The sequence below is a fragment of the Manacus candei genome, unplaced genomic scaffold (genome assembly GCF_025592945.1).
Source record: "Manacus candei isolate 608988 ecotype Guabito, Panama unplaced genomic scaffold, ASM2559294v1 h1tg000047l, whole genome shotgun sequence".
NCBI classification, from domain to species: domain Eukaryota; kingdom Metazoa; phylum Chordata; class Aves; order Passeriformes; family Pipridae; genus Manacus; species Manacus candei.
In genome coordinates this window covers 4418573-4437495 of record NW_026138095.1, presented here as the reverse complement: position 1 = coordinate 4437495, position 18923 = coordinate 4418573, and the positions used below count along the sequence as shown (strand labels likewise).

Here is an 18923-nt window from a genome sequence, read left to right as displayed (position 1 = left end):
AACAAGATTGCATTTTGTTGAACTCTATGGCTGTGTTCCTGCTGGGAAGTCGAGGTGTTTCAAACCCCGATGCATGGGGAAAATTCTGGAAAGCGTGGTAATGTCATTGGGAAGTAAATCTAACACTGGTAACATGCAGAGATTTGTCTCAGCAGCTGCTGGTTCATCCTTCACCCCCGGGAGAAGGTGAGTTTGTGTGGCTTTAGAATAGATGTGGTTAAAGTGGTGAAGCCCCCCAGGCTTCAGCAGGGAGGTGAAATGTCCAGATTGTTCCTTCTCACCTCTCTTGTCAGTGATTAGGGATCTTAAAAACAGCTTGTGACCCTGCCCACTCTTTATTTAGTGTAAGGGGGGAAAGTCCTACAGATGTCCTACCTGTAATGAGCAATTTCAAGTAAGAGTTTTAACAGGAGATGTTTTGGTGTCATGTGGTGGTAATAGAAACTGGAGATGGGGTGGGAAGGCTGCTGACAGTAAGGCAGGAAAACCCACCGGGCTTTCCCCAGACAGGGGAAATGCTGCTGGAAGAAGTTCAGGGATCAAGTGGCTCAATGCTTTCTCCTGATGGCAGCAGATGGGTTAGTTTGGGCTTTTGGAAGTGAATAAATCCTCCTGTGGGGCCACTTTATCATAGTGTCAGTTCCCTCCCCAAGTCCACTCTGTTCCCCGGTCTCATTTGCACAAAAGAGAGAAGGGCTCTGGCCTCTCAGCTCCTGTATTATGCCACGATCAAACCTTTTAAAGAGTATTTGTGTGTTGTTTTCCATTCAAGATGGGGTCAGAGCATAGAGATTCAGCAGGTTTTTTTTTTTTCTTAGATGGGTAAGACAATCGTTTCACAGAGCTTTCAGGATCGCTGGCACTAATGTATTTAAGCATCGATGTTTAACACATTTTAAATGTTTTTAGAACTGCTGGAGTGAGCCGTGCACAGCACCAGCTTGAGCCACACTTTAGCCCAAGGTTGTGTGAGGAGTCAACACAGGTACGTGTGGGGAAGAACACGGGTCCTTAGCAAAGAGCAAATCAAGGCTGAAATTCTTTTTTGATAATAAAAGTAAAAATGTAAAGTATTTGGTGAATGAACAGAAAAGTGGTGGTGTGTGGGTTCAGGTACGATTCAAGGAGTCTAGTGTTAGACAACTGAGGGTCTAACAGGATATCTCCTCTGACAAATCTCTTTTCCTCTTCAGGAAAATCCCTCACTGCAGAAAGGCAGCGGCCAAACTCTGCCTCTTCCCCTGTGCATCTGTGGGCAATGTGAGAACACGCTGGTAACCGCAAGGTAACAGATGGCCGGAGGGTCCCGGTGACCGCGGGCGCTGAGCGGGAACAAAGCCCCGCGGATCGGGGGATGTGCCACCCAGCCGTGCCCAGGGCCATTGTCCCCGCCCGGCCGCGAAATCCCGATTCCACGCTTAGGAGCTGCTTAAAAGAGCCTCGCTCTCCCAGACCTGCAAAAGAGCAGCTCCCCGTGTCGTTCATTGAAAATATGGAAAGGGCAATGCATATAGAAATCTAATTATTGGCAGGCACAGCCCGGCTTTTAGCATGATAATCGTGGGCCCCGGAGCTTTCTTGTGCACGGACCCCGAAAGATAATCATGAAAACAAAAGTTAAAACTATTGAATTTCCATCACTCACTCAAAAGTTCGCTTTGATTATGTTGACACGATTTTTGTTTGTCCCTACGCGGCGACGAGAAACTGTTATTAATCACTTCTAAATATTTCAAAGACAAAGGGGGCTGCCCGGCCCGGGGGACGGAGAGGGGATGATGATGGGATGAAGGCTGATGGCGGGGTGTCCCCCGCCTGCGCTGGGGGGTTCTCCCCGAGCTGGCGGGGCGGGGGGAAGGGGGTCGGTGACGGGCTCGGCCGACACCCCCAGCCCACCCCCTTCCCTCCCGCCGCCCTTATAGCCCGGCCCGCGCCCGGGCGCTGCCGGCAGCCCATGGCCACGGTGCGGGGCTCGCCCGGGCTCCCGGCCCTGCTGCGGCTGCTGCTGCTGCTCGGGGCGGGCGGGTCGCGGCCGGGCACCGCCGATCGCTGCAGCTGGAGGGGCAGGTACGGGGGTACCGGGGTACGAGGGGCTGCGGGCACCGGGCGGACCCGCCCCGCGGTCCGGGGGCTCCCGGGGAGGGAACGGCCCCTTCCAGCACCCGCGGGCGCGGCGCCGGCGCGTTTGGTTCGGTCGCTGACAGGAAAATCGGCAACAAATATTCTCAGTATTCTCAGGTGGTACATCCTTTCCCTCGGCGTTTTGTTGGCTGCTTTACTTTTCCTTTAATTAATTCCGCTATTGCGGATTTGATCCTCGTAAGCCGACTTCAGCAAAAGTAACTGTTCTGAAAGCGAGAGCTTTTCCATCGAAAGCATTTCCTTTGATTAATTTTTATGGGAAATATTAGAAATTATTTCGGAAATCTAGGTCTTTGAACCAAATTCTTTCAGGCTTAACGTCAGTGCTCGTTGAGCAGCTCCCGCTGCGGGTCGGCGGCTCTCACCCCCGTCCTCTCACCGGTGGGATTTTGCGGACATCCGAGCACTGGCCAGCCCTGCCTCACGGAAAGGTTTGGAGCTGTTTAGCAGAGAGAAGTTGCCCTCTGACATTTCCCTGGATGCTGCAGGCATCCAAGCATGGATTTGCAGGCGGGCAAAAGGGGCTGAGCTCCTTCCCGTGCCCTCAGGTGCAGCCCCAGGTGTGAGCAATCCGTGTCTCCCCATCCCTCCCGCGCGGTGCTGCAGCTGTGACCTGAGGGAAGAGAGGAAGGAATGCAGTGCAGTCGGAGGAAGCCAATTTACGAATCATTAGAAGCGAGTCGGTTGGCAGTAGGGTTTGTCTCTTTGGGCAGTGTGTGGTAGTGTTCTCCGGGATGTTTTGGCTGTGCTGTGGGCACCGTTAGTGATGGAGCGCTGGTGTTGCCCTGGCAGCGGTCTGAGCCGGGAGCCCCGTTCCCGCGCCGTGGAGCAGGTCCATCTGCGCTGCACCGAGGGCTCCCTGGAGTGGATGTACCCGGCACGAGCCCTGCGAGTGGTCCTGGAGCCCAACCTGTCCAGTGCCCAGCACACCACCGTCTGCATCAAGCCCGCCAGCGACTTCCAGGGTGCCAACATCTACGTGGAGCGCGCCGGGCAGCTGCACCTGGTGCTGAGCGAGGCCGAAGGGGCTCGGCCCCACCACGTGTCCTGTTTCAGCGCCCACAGCCCGCAGCGAGTGGCCCTGTTCCTGCAGGCCAGCCCGCAGAGGGACATCAGCCGCCGCACCGCCAGCTTCCAGTACGAGCTGCTGAGCAACCAGAGCGCGGCCGGCCCCGACTTCAAAAAGATGGCCCTGGTGGAAGGTAAGAGCAGGGGCAGCCCCGGGGCTCCGCTGCCGGGGCAGATCTAGGATAGCATGTGGTATTCACTGGTGCATCCCTTGGGACAGAAGCTGTTTTGGGTTGAGGGGTTTGTTGCTGCAAGGGGGGTCCTGGTGGTGCCATCCCTGAGAACATCCCCTGTGCTTATTTGTTTGCTGTGGTTGTATTTGCACAACAAGAGATTTGGTTTACATCTGATCACAATTCTCTCTAACCTGGTAGTTCTGCCTCATTTCCTTTCCTAATTCACCAGTCCTATATTATCTAATGTACGTATTATTGTATAATAATGTATGTATATTATAGTGTTATAAATAACTAACTGGTCTGGGTTTTTTTCTAGCTATGTGCCGTCCTTGTGACAACGTGGAACTTCTTATGGCCATTTGCAGCAGTGATTTCGGTAAGCTGACTAAAGGAGAGTCATTCTGCCTTTCATTTATATTGATTATTTGGATTTGTTTGCTACTGTTCTTCAAATAATGTCATGATTGTGTTCCCTGATCTGGGAAAGAAAATAGCTGTGTGAAAAGGAATCTGAAGGGGGGGAGCAGGAGTGAAACCTGGAAGGGAGAAACTGGCTTGTTTCCTGAACTGCAAGTAATTCTCACAGGTGTGAGCTGCTGGCTCTTAGGTGTAGACACTCATACACACAGGTTGTACATGCTTGGTGTGGTCATTTTTATTCCCTTTGTCTATGTTTCTTTTTATCCCAACTATGAATATGCCCTCTCTCTTCCCTCACAATTCACACACTTCTAGTTCTTTTTCTGCAAAGGCAGTGAGTTGTTTGTAGCTTAGTTAAAGACTTCAGTTGGTTTAAACTTCCTTCAGTGATGTCCTGGTTAGGTTTTATGCCTTATGAGAAAACAGAGCAGTTATAGTCCATAAGAAAAGAAATAATAAGAAATACTAATTTGATGATACCTTAAAAGTTTTTTCCTTTTTCTCTACTTGATAGTGCAATAGGATTTTTGTTTTTCTTCTGAGTGGTTTGTCCATTTTATTCCCCTGTTTTTCCACACTCACATTAGTACCTCTTTGACTGGGTCAAACAACTAAAGCTGTAGAGCTGCCTCTCCACGTGGCCACAATTCCATTGCTGTAAATGCACCTACGTGAAAATAAAACTACAAATTCTGTTCAATGTTTACAAACCCCCACTAAATCACTGCTTCCCTACCCCGGGGTTGCCACACTACGAAGCTGATAAAACCAGACACCAACATCACTGTGCACATACAAACCCAGTGCAGAGCAGGCTTCCCTTGGGGTGCTCCTTAGCTGGTAATTTTTATTCTTCCTCTAAATTAATCGGTGCAATCCAGCCCGTTGTTTTTCCTTGATGAGGTCCCTGGTTCCCATGCGGGTGCTCTCCCTCGGAACAAGCGGAGACTGACAGATGTGGAGGCCCAGGCACACAATGGGGGCACTTCCACTCACAGCAGCAGCAGACCAGAAGAAATGGCCCTTTGAACTGACTCTATTTATGGCCTGACTTCCTTGCCCCCAGCCCACAAATCGCTATCATCGACTTTTTTGATTAGAGAAAATAGCTGCTAATGAAAGTGTAAATGACACTGGGAGTGAATGGGGACTTTATAGTCCCCCTTGGGATGGGGGTCTTCAGTCACTGGGCCCTGAGCCGTGCAGGAGCAACTTGGAGCACCAGGAACAAGTGCATTATAGCTTGTCAATAGACTTGACTGCATCTGATTAAAAATGATCACACAAAGAGGGGGAGAGAGCAGAGACATCTGTTACACAAAATTCTGCATTCCCTTGGAAAATCTAATTAAATGAGGAAGTTCTTGGAGGCTTCAGAAATAAGTTTATTCTGCATCTTGGGTTGTTGAGTTTTTCTGTACCCAAACGAGTGAGTTCTGTGGCAGGAGGGTGGTGATGTACCCATTGCTTTGCAAACCTCTCATTTGCTGAAGAGCTCGTGGCTCAAATGGTGGCCTGTTTCTGAGCCTTCTATGGATGTGGGATTGAAACTAACTTAATTAGTAGAAGCATAATTGATTGCTGTGAAAAATGGGGGCAGTGACATTGAGAAAGATGGATTCAGGACAGCAAACACCTGTCAGATGGAATGTTTTATTCTCCACGTGGTTGATGCAAAGGATGCTTTCAGTCAGAGACTGTGGCTTCTTGGGCTTCCCTTCCAGCTAGGATCCTTCTGGGAGAAGAAGGTACGTGTATGCTATGTGATTTTTGAAATAAGGCTTCAAATAAATTCGCTTTAGGAGTTCTGAATGTTGTTCATCATCTCCCAAAGTGTCTTTTGGAGGATGGATGACATTTTCTTTTGAGTGGAAAAAAACACCAAACCTTTAAATGAAAAAAAAAATTTAAAAGCTCTCATTTCCTTCAACCAAGTCATATTCTGATTTTTCTTGGATTAACCTCTGTTAGTGGTGTGAAAGGAAAAGCTCCAGAGTCCCTTGGAGTCAGTAAGGAAGGCAGCCTGTGATAGTCATTGTCTTGGAACACAGACCGGAAAAAGCGAATCCCTGAACCAACCTCTTTTCATGTGCTTTTTAATCCTTCACTACTTTGCATTATCAAGCAAGATAGATGCTTTGTCCTCAATGTAGCTGGTTTGAGTAGTCATAAAGCACAATTCCAAGGACATAGCACTGTCTGTGTAGGGATCCCCTGGGCAAAGGATGCAGTACAAGCTCAGAAATGTGTCCACGTGTAGGTGGGAGGTGTAAAAACTGCACCACTCCTGCTCTCCAGTTATTTCATTCAGTGAGCTCCTGGTACCTGAGCTGCTTGCCTGCTGCTCCATAACCAACTCCTGTCTTCCTCACATCCAGTGGTGAAGGGGTCCATCCGAAACGTCTCCCACGACTCGGAGAACCACATGTCCCAGGTGGATGTCAGTGTCCAGAGAGTCTACAGGCAGAAGAACAGGATTTTCCAGCAGGATGAAGGGAGTGGGGAGTGGAGAGGCCCAATCCGAACCCTGCTGCAGTGCAAGGTGAAGAAGGGAGGTGGAGATTTCCTCTTCACTGGGAATGAACACTTTGGGGAAGCCTGGCTGGGCTGTGCCCCTCGCTTTAAGGATTTCATGTTTGTTTATCGAGCTGCCAGAGAAAGAGGAGCCAACCCCTGCGAGTTTGAGCTCAACTGACAAACAGACACACTGTTGTTGAGAGCTCAGTTTTCAGATACTGAACCTGCAGCAGAGTTAAAACCCAGGACTGAAGCTGACAATTCCACCCAAACTGGGAGCTGGAGAATTCCCTGAGGATAATGGCTCTGTGAGCCCTGTGAACTCTTTTAATGCTCATTAGTTTCTCCTTCTTCAAACTGTCATTGTCTCACAAAATAACTGTGAATTTTGAAAAGATTATCTTTTTTGGGGGATTAGAAAGCAGCTTGTGCCCAGGATTACAAAATTCTAAAATGTTTTGCTCTGTCTACATGCAGTGTGCTTTTTCTCCAGATATTTTTCTCCTCCCCAATCTCTACTTGATTTCTTTTCCTTTACAGGCGAATGTGGAAACTCTCTCTAAGCTGGGGGAGTAGGAAACTACCCTTGAGGAAAAAAAAAACAAAAAAAAAAGAAATCCCCAAGAACTACTTCCTTTTTAAAATGGAACATAGGTGCTGTAAAAAGTATGTTTTCTTTTCTTACACTGAAAGACACTAAGGAGCTTAATATAAGCACAGACAAAATACAACTAACTTGACTTCTGAAAGTTCTGTTGAACTGATTTAGAATCAAGAATTGCTCATGATGGTGTTTTCACCTAAATTATCTGCCTCTTTTCAATTAGCTTTCATTATTTGAACCGTGGCTCCTCCCACCCTCCCTCAGTGCTTTGGCCAGGCTCCCATAATTGCCTGTATTTTATGTAAATGGAATTGCTACACCGTAAAATGATATACAAATGTGTCTACCACATAGAGCCCAATAAATGGTGTGAATAAACCCATTATTTCCCATGTAACAGCATCTGATTGCAGCCTGGGAAACACGGGGCTGACAGATGTGAGCCCGTGACAAGGCCTGCAAAAATCTGAATGAGGAGCCCTCTGACAGGCCACAATTAATTGACTTTTGAAATGACTCCTTTTTTTTTTTTTTCCACAGTTCTACTTGGCTGAGCAAGGTTCACAAATTGCTGTCTTGAACTTTTTAATGGGACAAAATAGCTGCCAATGAAAGTCTAAATGACATGAACTTTGAATGGGAGTCGTACAATGGCCACGCCGTGACATGTTTTTAACTGACATATTGATTATTTGAGAAGTAGCAGCCACTTAATTGGGAGGGAATGGGGAAGGGGGGAACAAATGGGAGGGAGTCAGAGGACTGGGTGTAGAAATACAGGGTGTTAAACAGTAGCCAAATATAGTTTTATTAAAATAGGGAGCATCCTGATAAACACTTTCACGTGTTTTCCCAGAGAGTACAATTTGGAGTCCAGGTCAGTTTTTCTTTTTGCTGTGAAAAAGTGTTCACAAAGCTAAATCCAGAGGAAATGGCATTAGCAAGGAAGAAAATAGACCTTGTATGAGCAACGAGCCTGCTGACTTCCTGAGGATCTCAGTACTTGCTCAAGACCCAGGCTGTAGTCACAGTCAAGTTTATATGGGCTTAAAATATCTATTTGTCTGGCTTTGGAAACTGAGACCAAGCTCTGACAGACCTGATTATCCTCCTAATCCCAGGGCCATGATGGTTAGTGAAGATGAGGATTTTTCCTCCCCTAGTTTTTGCTGGTTTGTTGTTTTGTGTTCTGCTGATCAAGAAATACTGTTTGAATCTCTGGGAACTCTTTGGAGAGTTTCTTCTCCAAAACCTCCATCAGCCCAACTGACTTGGAGAACTTTAAGTGGAAAAGGAAATGCTGAACTTGTTTCGTGGATGTCTTTGTTTGGGCCGATTTTTAAACATATTGAGCCACCAGAACAGCTCCCTCCTGAGCTGTTTTCCACTGGCCACGTGGGGAGGCAGCAGCCTGCAAACCACCCTCCCTTTAGTTTGATTTCACTGGATAATGTTAGGAATCATCACCCATTGCTGCTTCTGGGTGTACCTTAAGCAGGCAGATGCTGGACATCACCTGAGGGTTTTTTAAGCAATCCCACACTGAGTCCATAGTTGTTCCTCTTCCTCCAGCTGATGGCCACGTTTTTGTTTACTTGAAAAGGTTCCAGTTTTGTTTACTGGTCAGGATGTTCCCCTTGTCATCAGCTGGTAATGGGTGTGTAGCTCAGGGGAAGGAGATCTAGGACAGCATTAGACAGCCCAGAGGACACCACAGCCTCTGCAACTCTCCTTTCCTCTCTTACCCACTTCTTGTATAACTCAGGGAATTATGCAGTAAAAGACCTGTTATTTGTACTCTGCTGTGTCTTCCCTTCTGCCTCCCTCACTGCTTTGCTTCAACTCTGAGCACAGAACAAAACATTGAGAGTTGGGGTTTACTGTCAGTATTTATTGAATTCAAACTATCACAATTCACCAGTCAGCTCCTGCAGCAGTTACAGGCCAGGGATCAGGTGGCATAAAATCCATGCTGGTGGCCCTGGTGGGGACACCTGGGTGACACAACTACATGGAATAACACACCATACACATACTGAAGTACTTGGCTGATACATCACTGCAACCAACAGATAACTACATAAGCGTTTCTTTTTCTAAATACAATGTTTTTCTGATGTGTTTCATTGAAGAAAAGATTAAATTTAAACAGATTAGTTTATTTTTCAGTGAGCAACTGTTTCTTGATTTACTCTCACTTGTACATTAAAATGCCAATCAATCCACATCCTCATGGTGTTATTGACACCAGAATTAGTTCTATATCTAGACTGGGTAAGTTGGGTTCTTCGTAGTATTAACAAGAGAAGTACAATTAAAATATATGCTTCTACAGATGTTTTGTTTAAAACCAGTATAGCTTTGATAGTTACTGCCTAAGTACAACCACTTCAGTTGTGTTGAAAAGGTTTTTGAATCATCACTTATTAGCTGTAACTAATATTTTTCTTAATATTATATCACCCTAATGTTTCAATATATCCAAGATATCTGAAGCTAACCAAAACAAGAGTTTTCAGAAATCCAGCGATTCCATTACATATTTCTGATTTCATTCCAAACTATCAGAATTTCCTTCTATGATTTCTAGTCATTCACAGCACTAAAGAAAGCAAAAAATAGGACCAGGAGTACAGTGGCAGGCTTGTTTCACTGCCTCGTAATCCAGGACACCTTCTGTCTTCCATACTGTTGGTCGTTCACCAATGTGACATTTCAAGAATTCCCACCTTGTCCAGAATAAAAGCTGCTCTTGACTTTGGGTGTCACTCCAGACTGTGGCTACAGAAGCCCAAAGACTTAGAGGTCAGTACTGACACCCCTTTTAAGTCAAGAGGCAACAGAGAACGGGGACCTTCTCCACTGCACAAACCTTTGTCCCAAGGGGACAGAGTATCTTTCAGCACCTGCAAGTGGATCTGCAGCCCCGTGGCACTGCCAAGCAGATAAAGGATTTCTCAGAGGAAACTGCTCTTGTCCCTCAATGCTGACAAACTGGAAGGGCAGAAAACCCAGTCTGTCATTCATTGTTGGCTCCCAGCAGGACATATCCTCCCTCCACACCTTTTAAAGACTTCTGCTTAGGTTGGTAGTTTCAGTGCTGACTGTGCTTTGGAGAGTGGAGACCCTTGAAACAGTACAACTGCTCCAGAGACAGCTGTGGCACTTTTAGATCCACCAGCAATTCCATATCCTATCTTGGCCAAAGAAATGGAAGAAATCAAACTTATGCTATCCTTGACAAAGTACCAAGAGTTTACAAGCCAAGTGAAAACAGAGACACCAAGCCCTGAAAGTCTCTCTCCAAAGCACTTGGGCTAATGTGGAATGTATCATAGAGGGTCTTTTAAGCCTTCTAACAACTCCCTGCCAAACTGCCAGCAGTGGCTTTGTGTTCCATTTCACCAAGTCCCACAAGGGGAGTTTTACAAATCAAAGTCCAGGAAGTCTCTCATGTGAGCTTCCCTGTTCTTCATGGGCTACAAGAAATAGGAGCTACCACAGTAAGCCCAGAGGCATCAACAAGATACAGACCCAATAACTATGAGATCCAAGTACCTTGATTGCCTACAGACTGTAAGTAGGAAGTACAGATTCCTCTGTACACAGAACTTCTGAAGACATATCACAACCCAAAGCAAAGAACACCAGGAAAATTAAAAATCCATCCCAGTAGGAATGGATGTATATTCTCCTTTGTGCTAATTCCCTGCATGTTTCAAAGGACTCACCTGTCTGCCCACAGGCTTCATGCAGAGAAGAAACAGCATTTTCTAGGTCCTGTGCACATGTCTTGAGACTCCTCAAATCATAGTCCCAAAACTATACAAGAAATTCAGCTTCTACCACCTGAACAACTAAAGATACACCATCAGAGAATATCCCACCTCACAAAGAGGAAAAGCTTTATGACAGAAGACCCTGCTTTAAGCAAACAGCAGATTTATGCTCCATATGCAAGCCAAAAATGCACCCCCTGAACTCCTCAGCACACAAAAAAAACCCCAACACTAAAGAGCCTTCAGTGTGAAGATGTGAAGCATGTTGTGGGTCAGCAGATGAGACAGAATACTTCATCCTCCAAACTGTGTTATCACAGGACACACATCACTGCTCTGCAGGATGTCTTCCTGAAGACTCTGGTGTATTCCCAGAGTCAATGTCATTTATTCCTTGGTGATTTTAACACCATTTCTTTCCCATCAACTCTAAAAGTCTCTGCATTTCCATTCTGATGAGATCTGTCATATTGGCTTTTACAACTCTGTGCCATAAGACCTGGACTTACTGATTTCAGTAGCTCTTTCTGTAGCATCTCATGGAGTCATACACTGAGAACCTGTGTATGAACAGTCTGTGTATAGACAGAAAGGCAACACTGAGAGCTCCCTCAAAGCCTGGAACCTGAATTTGTCAAGGATTTCTTCCTGTTTCTTTCTGAAAGGGGTTATGGTTACCTGTGGAACACATCAATTCTGGGGCTCCTTTACAGTCAACCACAGAAGCCACAGCAGCTACTGAAGAGATTTAACAATGGTTCATACCATGACTTTGATTTTAGGGCAATCAAAGTCTTTGCAAAACCTTTCATTGTAGTTTTTACTATCATCAGCATTTTGCTAAATCACTCTCTAAAGGCTTCAGACCAAAGAATCGGCAGATTTCCCAAACTGCTTAAAAGAGCTAATAATTTTTGCCTCAAACAATCAATCTTTGAGACTTTGGGTTTGATTACGTGCATATAAGTACTTAGGTGAACTAAACTAAGATAGGAGACCTTGCTGTTTCATTTAAGTGAGAGAGAGCACAGTGCCACTGGAGAACAGCCAGAAGGCAGGGTACAAGGCCTCGGTGAACTGGGCTTTGAATTTATAGATCAAGTTGTGCTTCTCCCCCACTGCCATGAAGATCACAAAGCCCCCCTCGCAGTGGAGCAGCACCCCAATCCTGGTGGCCTTTGTGCTGGGTAAGCACTTTTCAACGTCGTCGTGCCAGGACGATATTTTGTTGTTGAGCCACTCGACGCACCAGGAGCTGCCGTTCCTGCCCAGGCGGCTCTCGGGGCCGTGCCGGGCCATGCTGCCGTAGCACACCCCGATGCCACAGAAGCTGTTCTGCTGCAGCTCCACCTCCCAGTAGTGGATGCCCCTCTTGAAGCACTGGAACCCCAGGACCTGGCGGAAGTCGGTGAAGCGCTGAGGGTGGGGGTGGTAACCCCTGAAGTTGTCTGAGACGGACATCCTGGTGTAGTTGTCAGACAGCATCACGTTGTTATGAGCTGTGTTGTAATCCAGGGTGATTTGAGCAGTATCTGCAACGACATGAATCATGTGGAGGTACTGAAGAGCAAAGCACTTTTATTTATTTATCCTGTCCTGCCCAAGCACTTGTTCCCATGCTTGTTCATCTCCCAGCTCTGCTCTCCTCCTCAGTGCAGGCAGTTCTGAGGGCCTCAGTAAAACCTTCTGGGTTTAACTGCAGCTCCATGTTACACAGCAGGCAAATGGAGGGCGAGTTTCCTTCCTTCCTGCATCCCCATGGCATTCTTTCACCACCCAAATAAATGCTGGAAAAAGAAGGGGATCTTTGATCTGGCAGCAAAAGGTATACCCATGTTGTACAGCATCTTGACAAGGCATCCTGAGCTCACATAAAAGCCTCCATTTCATTAAAAAAAAAAATTCAGTGCATTACACCATATTTCTAGGCTACCCTGATGCCATCATTTTGGAGGAAACCAAAGCCATTACTTAGAAAACTTCATTTATCTTCATAAAGACACACAAATACTGGAGACAAATTGGATTCATCTGGCAAAAGAACTATTTAGAAAACTCCTGCCCCTTTTTCCTCCAAAAATTTCCTTCATTTGTAACAACTAGCTGATGGCCTATTAAGCTAACAAAACCTCCTCAGAAGTATTTCTGTTAGGTAGCTACAGAGGACACATAACACCAGCGCAATAAAAGCAGAAAGTTCATCTTTAAGTAGTATAATATTGAGTGTCTTACACTGCAGAAGCTCCTCTCTGGATTTCTTCAGAAAGCTGACAATAAGCTCTTTAGTTGCAGCAGCAGCAGCAGTTGCAGTTTTTGGTGCTGTGGTTGGTGCTGTGTGGACAGAAGAAAAGAGAGTTTGGCCAGTTGGGAAAGAAACCCTGCATGTTTAACACACCACCACAGACACACTCAGGTTGGAGCATGTCTGGTTTAGCCTCCTGCTCCACACCAGGTTAACTTCAATATTAGCTCAGGTTATTCCCCATCCTGTCAGGTTTTGAAAATCCCACTGTCTCTGTACAACCTCTATCAGTGTTTGATCACTCTGGTGATCATTACACCAACACTATTGACCAACACTCAATTTACCAACACTAATGACTATCTGCTTATCATTTAAGAGCTGTCAGTGCAAATTAGAATAAGCATGCTGAAAGTTTGGACTTACCAACTTTAGCAGGTTTGTTTTTCTCCTCTGGAGGGGGAAAAAGAAAAAGTAGACTGTGAGTTCTACTGGGAATGAAAAGCCCCTGATAAGATTGTGTCAGCTGTAACACCATTGTCACAGCTCCTCTGAAGCTGCAGCAGTGGATGGAGCTGACAGTCCAGCATGTTGAAGCCAGGTACAAATACACCCACACTGAAAAGCTGCACAGGAAACACAACCTGCTATTTGCCTCCTATTTCCAGAGTCATAGGAAATATGACCCTGGAATATTTCTCTCCTCCAGGATGCTGCATGTTCAGGCAAGTGGCAACACACCTGTTCCCATGAGGCACAGACTACTCCTTTTCTTTTTACAACAGAACTTCAGTGCAGCAACAGGAGCTACAAGTCTGTGAAACTCCATCTTCCCCAACAGACCCCACTGAGTGCTCCACACCCAGGACTTGTGAATGGAAAGGACCCTTTGTCAAGAGCTCTGTGGGAGTAACAGAAGTGGTTTCTTAACACTTGGATTTATTTCCAAAGGAAAATATGAAAGATCTTCCAAACAGACTACAGTACCCATTAATGCTGGTATCTGGAATAAAACAGCACTGAAAGGCCCCAGTGTAACCTGCCACAAAGACTTCTCTCCATCACCCCAGCCCTACACTGTAGGCAAGATGTGGCCAGCAAAATGTTTGAGTAAGGCTCCTTTAATCACCACTTACTGGTATTTGCCTTCTCCTGCGGAGTGGCTGGAGTGTGGGGAAGGGTTCTCTCTTTGTGGGAACGATCCTGTGAGGGAGCACCTAAAACAACAGAACATGAACAGCCCATAAGCAGAATTCAGTATGTACAAATCCATCAAACAAGCCAAGAGGTGTCTGGTACAAATTAAAAAACCCTGAAAGAACCAGAGGGTGGGGAAGCTCTGCTTTGCTTTACAGCCCACACTGACACCACTACAGGCTGATGCACCACTGTACCTGTGCAGTTCACTGCTTTCCAGCTCACAAGGCATCCATCACTAAACATCCCAAAGCACCCTCCCTTTCCTGTGCCAAGGTGCTCATAATCTCTGCATCACCACTACAGCAAACAGCTCTGGGGTAACTGCTTGAACTCTTATTTATTTGTAAAACCTTAGTTAGGAGAGGATGATTTCTTTAGTACTTACGTAGTTGATGAGGCCTTCTTCCAACAGGGGTTTTGTCTCTAGGAGCCAATGGAGGGCCCATGGTTTTCCCAGGTGTGGCTGCAATGGCAATATTTTACATTATGGTTGGTATTGCCAGTACACAGAAATGCACAGTAACTACAAAGAAAGGCATTAGTGAGGACATTTTTCAGTCTTATTTATCCGTTGTGTGAATAGAACTGAAGGGACACTCAGCAGAGATGGAAAGTGCATCCCCATGCCCCAGTCCAAAAGACAGTTTTGCTTAACCCAGTAAGTAGGACTTACACAGTCAGCACCTTGACAGCCCTGTCACCCTAAAGAGTTTCACATCTCCCCTCAAATCTATGTCCTAACCACATCCAAGCCTGCTACATAATGACACCATAAATTACTCTAGGGAAGAAAGGCTGAGCTGTGCCAGAAGGGTGTAGGATCATGATGCTCATCAACTTATCCAATTACAGATAACAGTGAAGAGACACTGGCATGTTTTGTCTCCCAATTTAGCCCATACTGTGATGGTTTTGTGTGGAAATGGAGGGAGGACTGCAGAGGTTGGAAGACATAACTTACATTAACCAACTGTACTTGTTGCACTTTTTATTTAAATTATATTTGGAGAGGGAAGATTCCTCATTTGAGCTCACAGCCAAAGCAGAAAATGCCAGTTTTCTCAGTGATACAGTACCTTCTGCTTTTCTCTCCTTATACTGAACCGCTGCTGCAAGTTTCAGTGTTTCTCTGAGGTTAACGGCAAACATATAAGTGGAATTCATCACATTTTGGTCCATTTCAACCACAGGAACGAAAGCCTCTTTTGGTGATGTTCGTTGCAGTGCTACTGCTCTCTGAAATGACAGATGGAAGATTGGGGCAGAACGCCTTGCGTAGCACATACGTTAAAATATAACCAGGTTATTTTAAATGGCACAAAGGCTACAGCTGGACACAACCCAGGGCAAAATTTCAGCAGCAGCCCACATGCCTTAATTCCCAACTGATATCTGAAACAGTGAGAAGGATCTGGACAGAACTGCAGCACCTCCTGGAGATGAGTTCTCTCGCCTGCTGGCCCCTCTGTTTGTGGCAGAGGTAGTGGCTGAGCTGGGGGAGTTGCAGACACCATTCCAGTGTTCTTTCACTGATATTTGTGTACTCATTGGCACATCCTGTCATAGCAGGTTCTTGCACACAACTGCAATACCGTTTGACTGAAAGTGTCTGGAGAGCTGGATGACCACAGCAGGTTTTTGTGATTCTGCATTCTAGAAACATGAAGAATTGGATTCACATTTAAAGGACATTAATACCTTCATAAACAGAACGTCATCGCTTTCAGTCAGTGCCGTCTCAATCTGATCTCTGAGAGACTGAATTTCATTCTTCTTCTTTCCCAGAACACTGTAAATATAATCAAACTTGTTCCAGACTCTCTTTTCTTCATCTGCAATTGCTTTCATGATCTCATTTTCTCTTTCTTCAATTATAGCTTTAATTTCAGAAAACTCACTTCTGATCAAATCCTTCTTTCTGGAAGCTGTCTCCTGGAGCAGACAAGAGCAGACAGACACTGGTTTCAAAAGAACAGTTTGTGAACAAAGTACTCTTGCTGCTACTGCACAAAAACCTTTCAGGAACATTTAGGCTTCTCTTACTTGAAACAGGAAATAGAAGAGCTGAGTATTTCTACGTAGTTTGTAAAGAAAACTGCTTCACTCGCAAGGAATGGAGGCATTAAACACATAGTGCCTGGTTTATTCCCATATCCCACAGAGCTGCCTGGCCCTGCCAAAATGCCTCTTTTCTGTTCCTTCCTAATAACATCTTCTCCTGCCAGTTCAACCTCAGTACTACAGCCGTTGTCACGAGGGCACAGTCACCAACACCACACAGTGGCCAGCGTGTGCCAAGCAACCCGACAGCACTTTGAACAGTTACCCACTTACAGCAGATTGGCTTTGGTTGGTTTTCACAGTGCTCATTGCCTGAGCAGCTCTTTCACTCTGATTATTCAGCATCATGAGTTTCTTCTTCAGCATCACCTGCAATAGGAGAGATCAGAAATTATGTCAGAGAAGCAGTTGCATCGGGTCACACTCACTGAATAAGAATCATGTTCACAGAAAGTTTTAAATAATCTTGTAAGCATTTAGTACCAGCAGTTTAAAACCTATTTCTCCTGAAACCTTCCAGGATGTAGAAGTACTGTCCTGCATACACGTGCCTTGTGGCACCCACACCCTCCCTGAAGCTCCACCTGACCCAGAAGCAAGATGCATACTGTTGACTCACTCTCTTGATAAGGACTGAGTGCTTTCAGCAGTTCACATGCTAAGAATAAATGTTAGCTCTCAGGCTGGGCTTTGGGCACAAAGTTAATGCTACTGTTCACCCCTCTCACTTTGAGAATTTTATCACTCAGATGTGAGTTACCTGTTCCTTTAGGTCAAGATGCTGCTAAGCTCAGTCAGGGGTGAGTTCTGCAGGAAAGCTGGACACACACTCACCAAACAGATGGGAGTTTCTGAACTGAAAAGCTGAAAGCCTGAACTTTTCATGCATGAAACTTTTCAGTTTCATGCCTGAACTTTTCAGGCATGCTCTACTCAACTACCCTTCAAGTTTCAGCTGCACTGTAAGATATGAAGGCCAGGCTTCCACTCTGTGAATCTCCTTCTGGCTGGAGAAGAGCACTTCCTATGTGCTGGAGATCTCCCTAGGCTACTTTTATAATTCTTTGAGCCTTAAAAACATACACAGGGCAATGTTTGTCCACAGCCCCTCGGGTCAGCCTGTGAGAAGGCCATGCAGTGAGCCCTGGCAGCAGAGGAGGCTTGGAGTTCTGGATGACACCAGGAGTGTGGGAGACCTCACTGGTCAGCCCAGCCCACCCCAGCCCAGCCCAGCCCAGCCCAGGAGCTGGCAATCAGCCCCATGACAGCACCTTCCCAGAACCCTGGCCCTTGAGCAACATCTTGGAGAAAGGAGGAAAATGCAAGGAATGACTCTCTCCTTGGAGAGAGGAGGAAAACACAAGGAATCAATCTGAAGATGTGCCTGGGAGGGAGATAACAGTCTGCCAAGGCCAGATGCAAGATTTACAGTCCAAGTCTTGGTCCAGCCTCCCCCTCGCCCTCCCTGAAGGAGAGAAGAGAGGCTCCAGGGTGTCCCTGGGAGGATGTTCCAGCCCCGGAGGGCACCAGACCCCGCAGCTGCTCACCTGGGCATTGGCTTTAGCCTCCTCCAAGGGGCTGGTGTGGCACACCTTGTGCCCGAGCAGGCAGAGGGAGCAGATGCAGCTGCCGTGATTGCTGCAGAAGAACTCGAAGAGCCGGTTGTGCGAGGGGCACTTGCGGTACTGGAGGTCTCTCAGGGGCGGGCAGAGCTGGTGGTCGCGGAAGGCGGGGCTGTCGCGGTGCGGCCGCAGGTGCTCGGCGCAGAAGGACGCGGTGCAGGTCAGGCAGGTCTGCACGGCCGGCGCCTCCCGGCAGCTGTCGCAGTACACGGGGGGCTCCTCCGCCTCGCACTTCGCCGCCCCTCCGTCCTCCTCCTCCTGCTCCTGCTCCTCACCCCCGGCCCCAGCGCGGCCCTGGAGCTGCTCCACCACCCGGCACAGCACCGTGTTCTTCTGCAGCTTCGGGCGGACCGCGAAGGTGGCGCGGCACTGGGGGCAGCTGAACCCCTCGGACAGCCCGGCCCAGCTGAGCTCCAGGCAGGCGGCACAGAAGTTGTGGCCGCAGGGCACCGTCACGGGGCTGCTGAAGAGGCAGAGGCAGATGCAGCAGGTCAGTTCCTCCTCCAGCCCCGCCAGGCTCAGCTCCGGCTCCAGCGTCGCCATCGCCGCGTCCGCCGCTGCTCCGACCAGCCAGAAATGAAACTGGGGATGGAGGAACGAAACCGGGTCTGGAAAATCGAAACTGGGGCCGGGGCTTTCCGGAAAATTGCGTGTCCCGTCCCCGCCCGATGGGAGGGACGGCAGCCCTGTGGCAGCCCCGGCAGCACCCGCCCGTCTCCCGCACCGGGCAGCCCGGGGTACTGCGGGCTCTGCCCCGGGATGGGCACGGGGGAGTACCGGGACCGGCCGCCCGCGACCCCCGGGCTGAACTCACACCCCTCCACGCACCGGGGCCGCGGGTGGACCGGGTCGAGGGGCTCCGGGGCGGGGGGTCGGGGCAGCGTCACTCACCGCGCCCAGAGACCTCGAGTTTGGTTTCTAAACCGCAGCGGGTGATGTCGGGTGCGGTGCCCACCCGGGCTGCCGGCCCTGCAGCCCCCCATAGCCCCCCGCAACCCCTCATAGTCCCCCGCAGCCCCCCATAGCCCCCCACAGCCCCCCATAGCCCCCCCGCAGCCCCCCATAGCTCCCCGCAGCCCCCCATAGCCC

The 18923-nt window shown here is 47.7% G+C and overlaps 2 protein-coding genes across 3 annotated transcripts; one reads left to right on the top strand and one right to left on the bottom strand.

The window, feature by feature from the left end:
* Positions 1 to 17: 17 nt before the first annotated feature.
* On the top strand, positions 18 to 7632 carry LOC127475806 (meteorin-like protein). Of its 2 annotated transcripts, none has more exons than XM_051797946.1 (4): positions 18 to 1285; positions 2935 to 3344; positions 3706 to 3765; positions 6188 to 7632. In XM_051797946.1, the coding sequence occupies exons 2-4, from the start codon at positions 3011 to 3013 to the stop codon at positions 6502 to 6504; spliced, it is 711 nt and encodes a 236-aa protein (XP_051653906.1). In that variant the 5' UTR covers positions 18 to 1285; positions 2935 to 3010; the 3' UTR covers positions 6505 to 7632. The 2 variants fall into 2 exon arrangements, with proteins under 2 accessions (XP_051653906.1, XP_051653907.1); XM_051797947.1 differs by lacking the exon at positions 18 to 1285 and adding an exon at positions 1849 to 2067.
* A 58-nt stretch (positions 7633 to 7690) lies between these two features.
* TRIM25 (tripartite motif containing 25) lies at positions 7691 to 18874 on the bottom strand. The gene is made up of 9 exons (XM_051797931.1): positions 17760 to 18874; positions 16486 to 16581; positions 15850 to 16083; positions 15228 to 15387; positions 14537 to 14614; positions 14088 to 14168; positions 13378 to 13404; positions 12942 to 13040; positions 7691 to 12241 (listed from the first exon to the last, which is right to left on the bottom strand). The coding sequence occupies exons 1-9, from the start codon at positions 18375 to 18377 to the stop codon at positions 11721 to 11723; spliced, it is 1914 nt and encodes a 637-aa protein (XP_051653891.1). The 5' UTR covers positions 18378 to 18874; the 3' UTR covers positions 7691 to 11720.
* Positions 18875 to 18923: the final 49 nt, after the last annotated feature.

Coding starts and splice junctions, on each gene's coding strand:
- LOC127475806 (XM_051797947.1), top strand. CDS start 1,955: ATGGCCACGGTGCGGGGCTCGCCCGGGCTCCCGGCCCTGCTGCGGCTG. Junction 2,068..2,934: donor CGCTGCAGCTGGAGGGGCAG/GTACGGGGGTAC, acceptor TTGCCCTGGCAG/CGGTCTGAGCCGGGAGCCCC. Junction 3,345..3,705: donor AAAGATGGCCCTGGTGGAAG/GTAAGAGCAGGG, acceptor GTTTTTTTCTAG/CTATGTGCCGTCCTTGTGAC.
- TRIM25 (XM_051797931.1), bottom strand. CDS start 18,377: ATGGCGACGCTGGAGCCGGAGCTGAGCCTGGCGGGGCTGGAGGAGGAA. Junction 16,582..17,759: donor AGGCTAAAGCCAATGCCCAG/GTGAGCAGCTGC, acceptor CTCCTATTGCAG/GTGATGCTGAAGAAGAAACT. Junction 12,242..12,941: donor CAGAGAGGAGCTTCTGCAGT/GTAAGACACTCA, acceptor ATGTCGTTGCAG/ATACTGCTCAAATCACCCTG.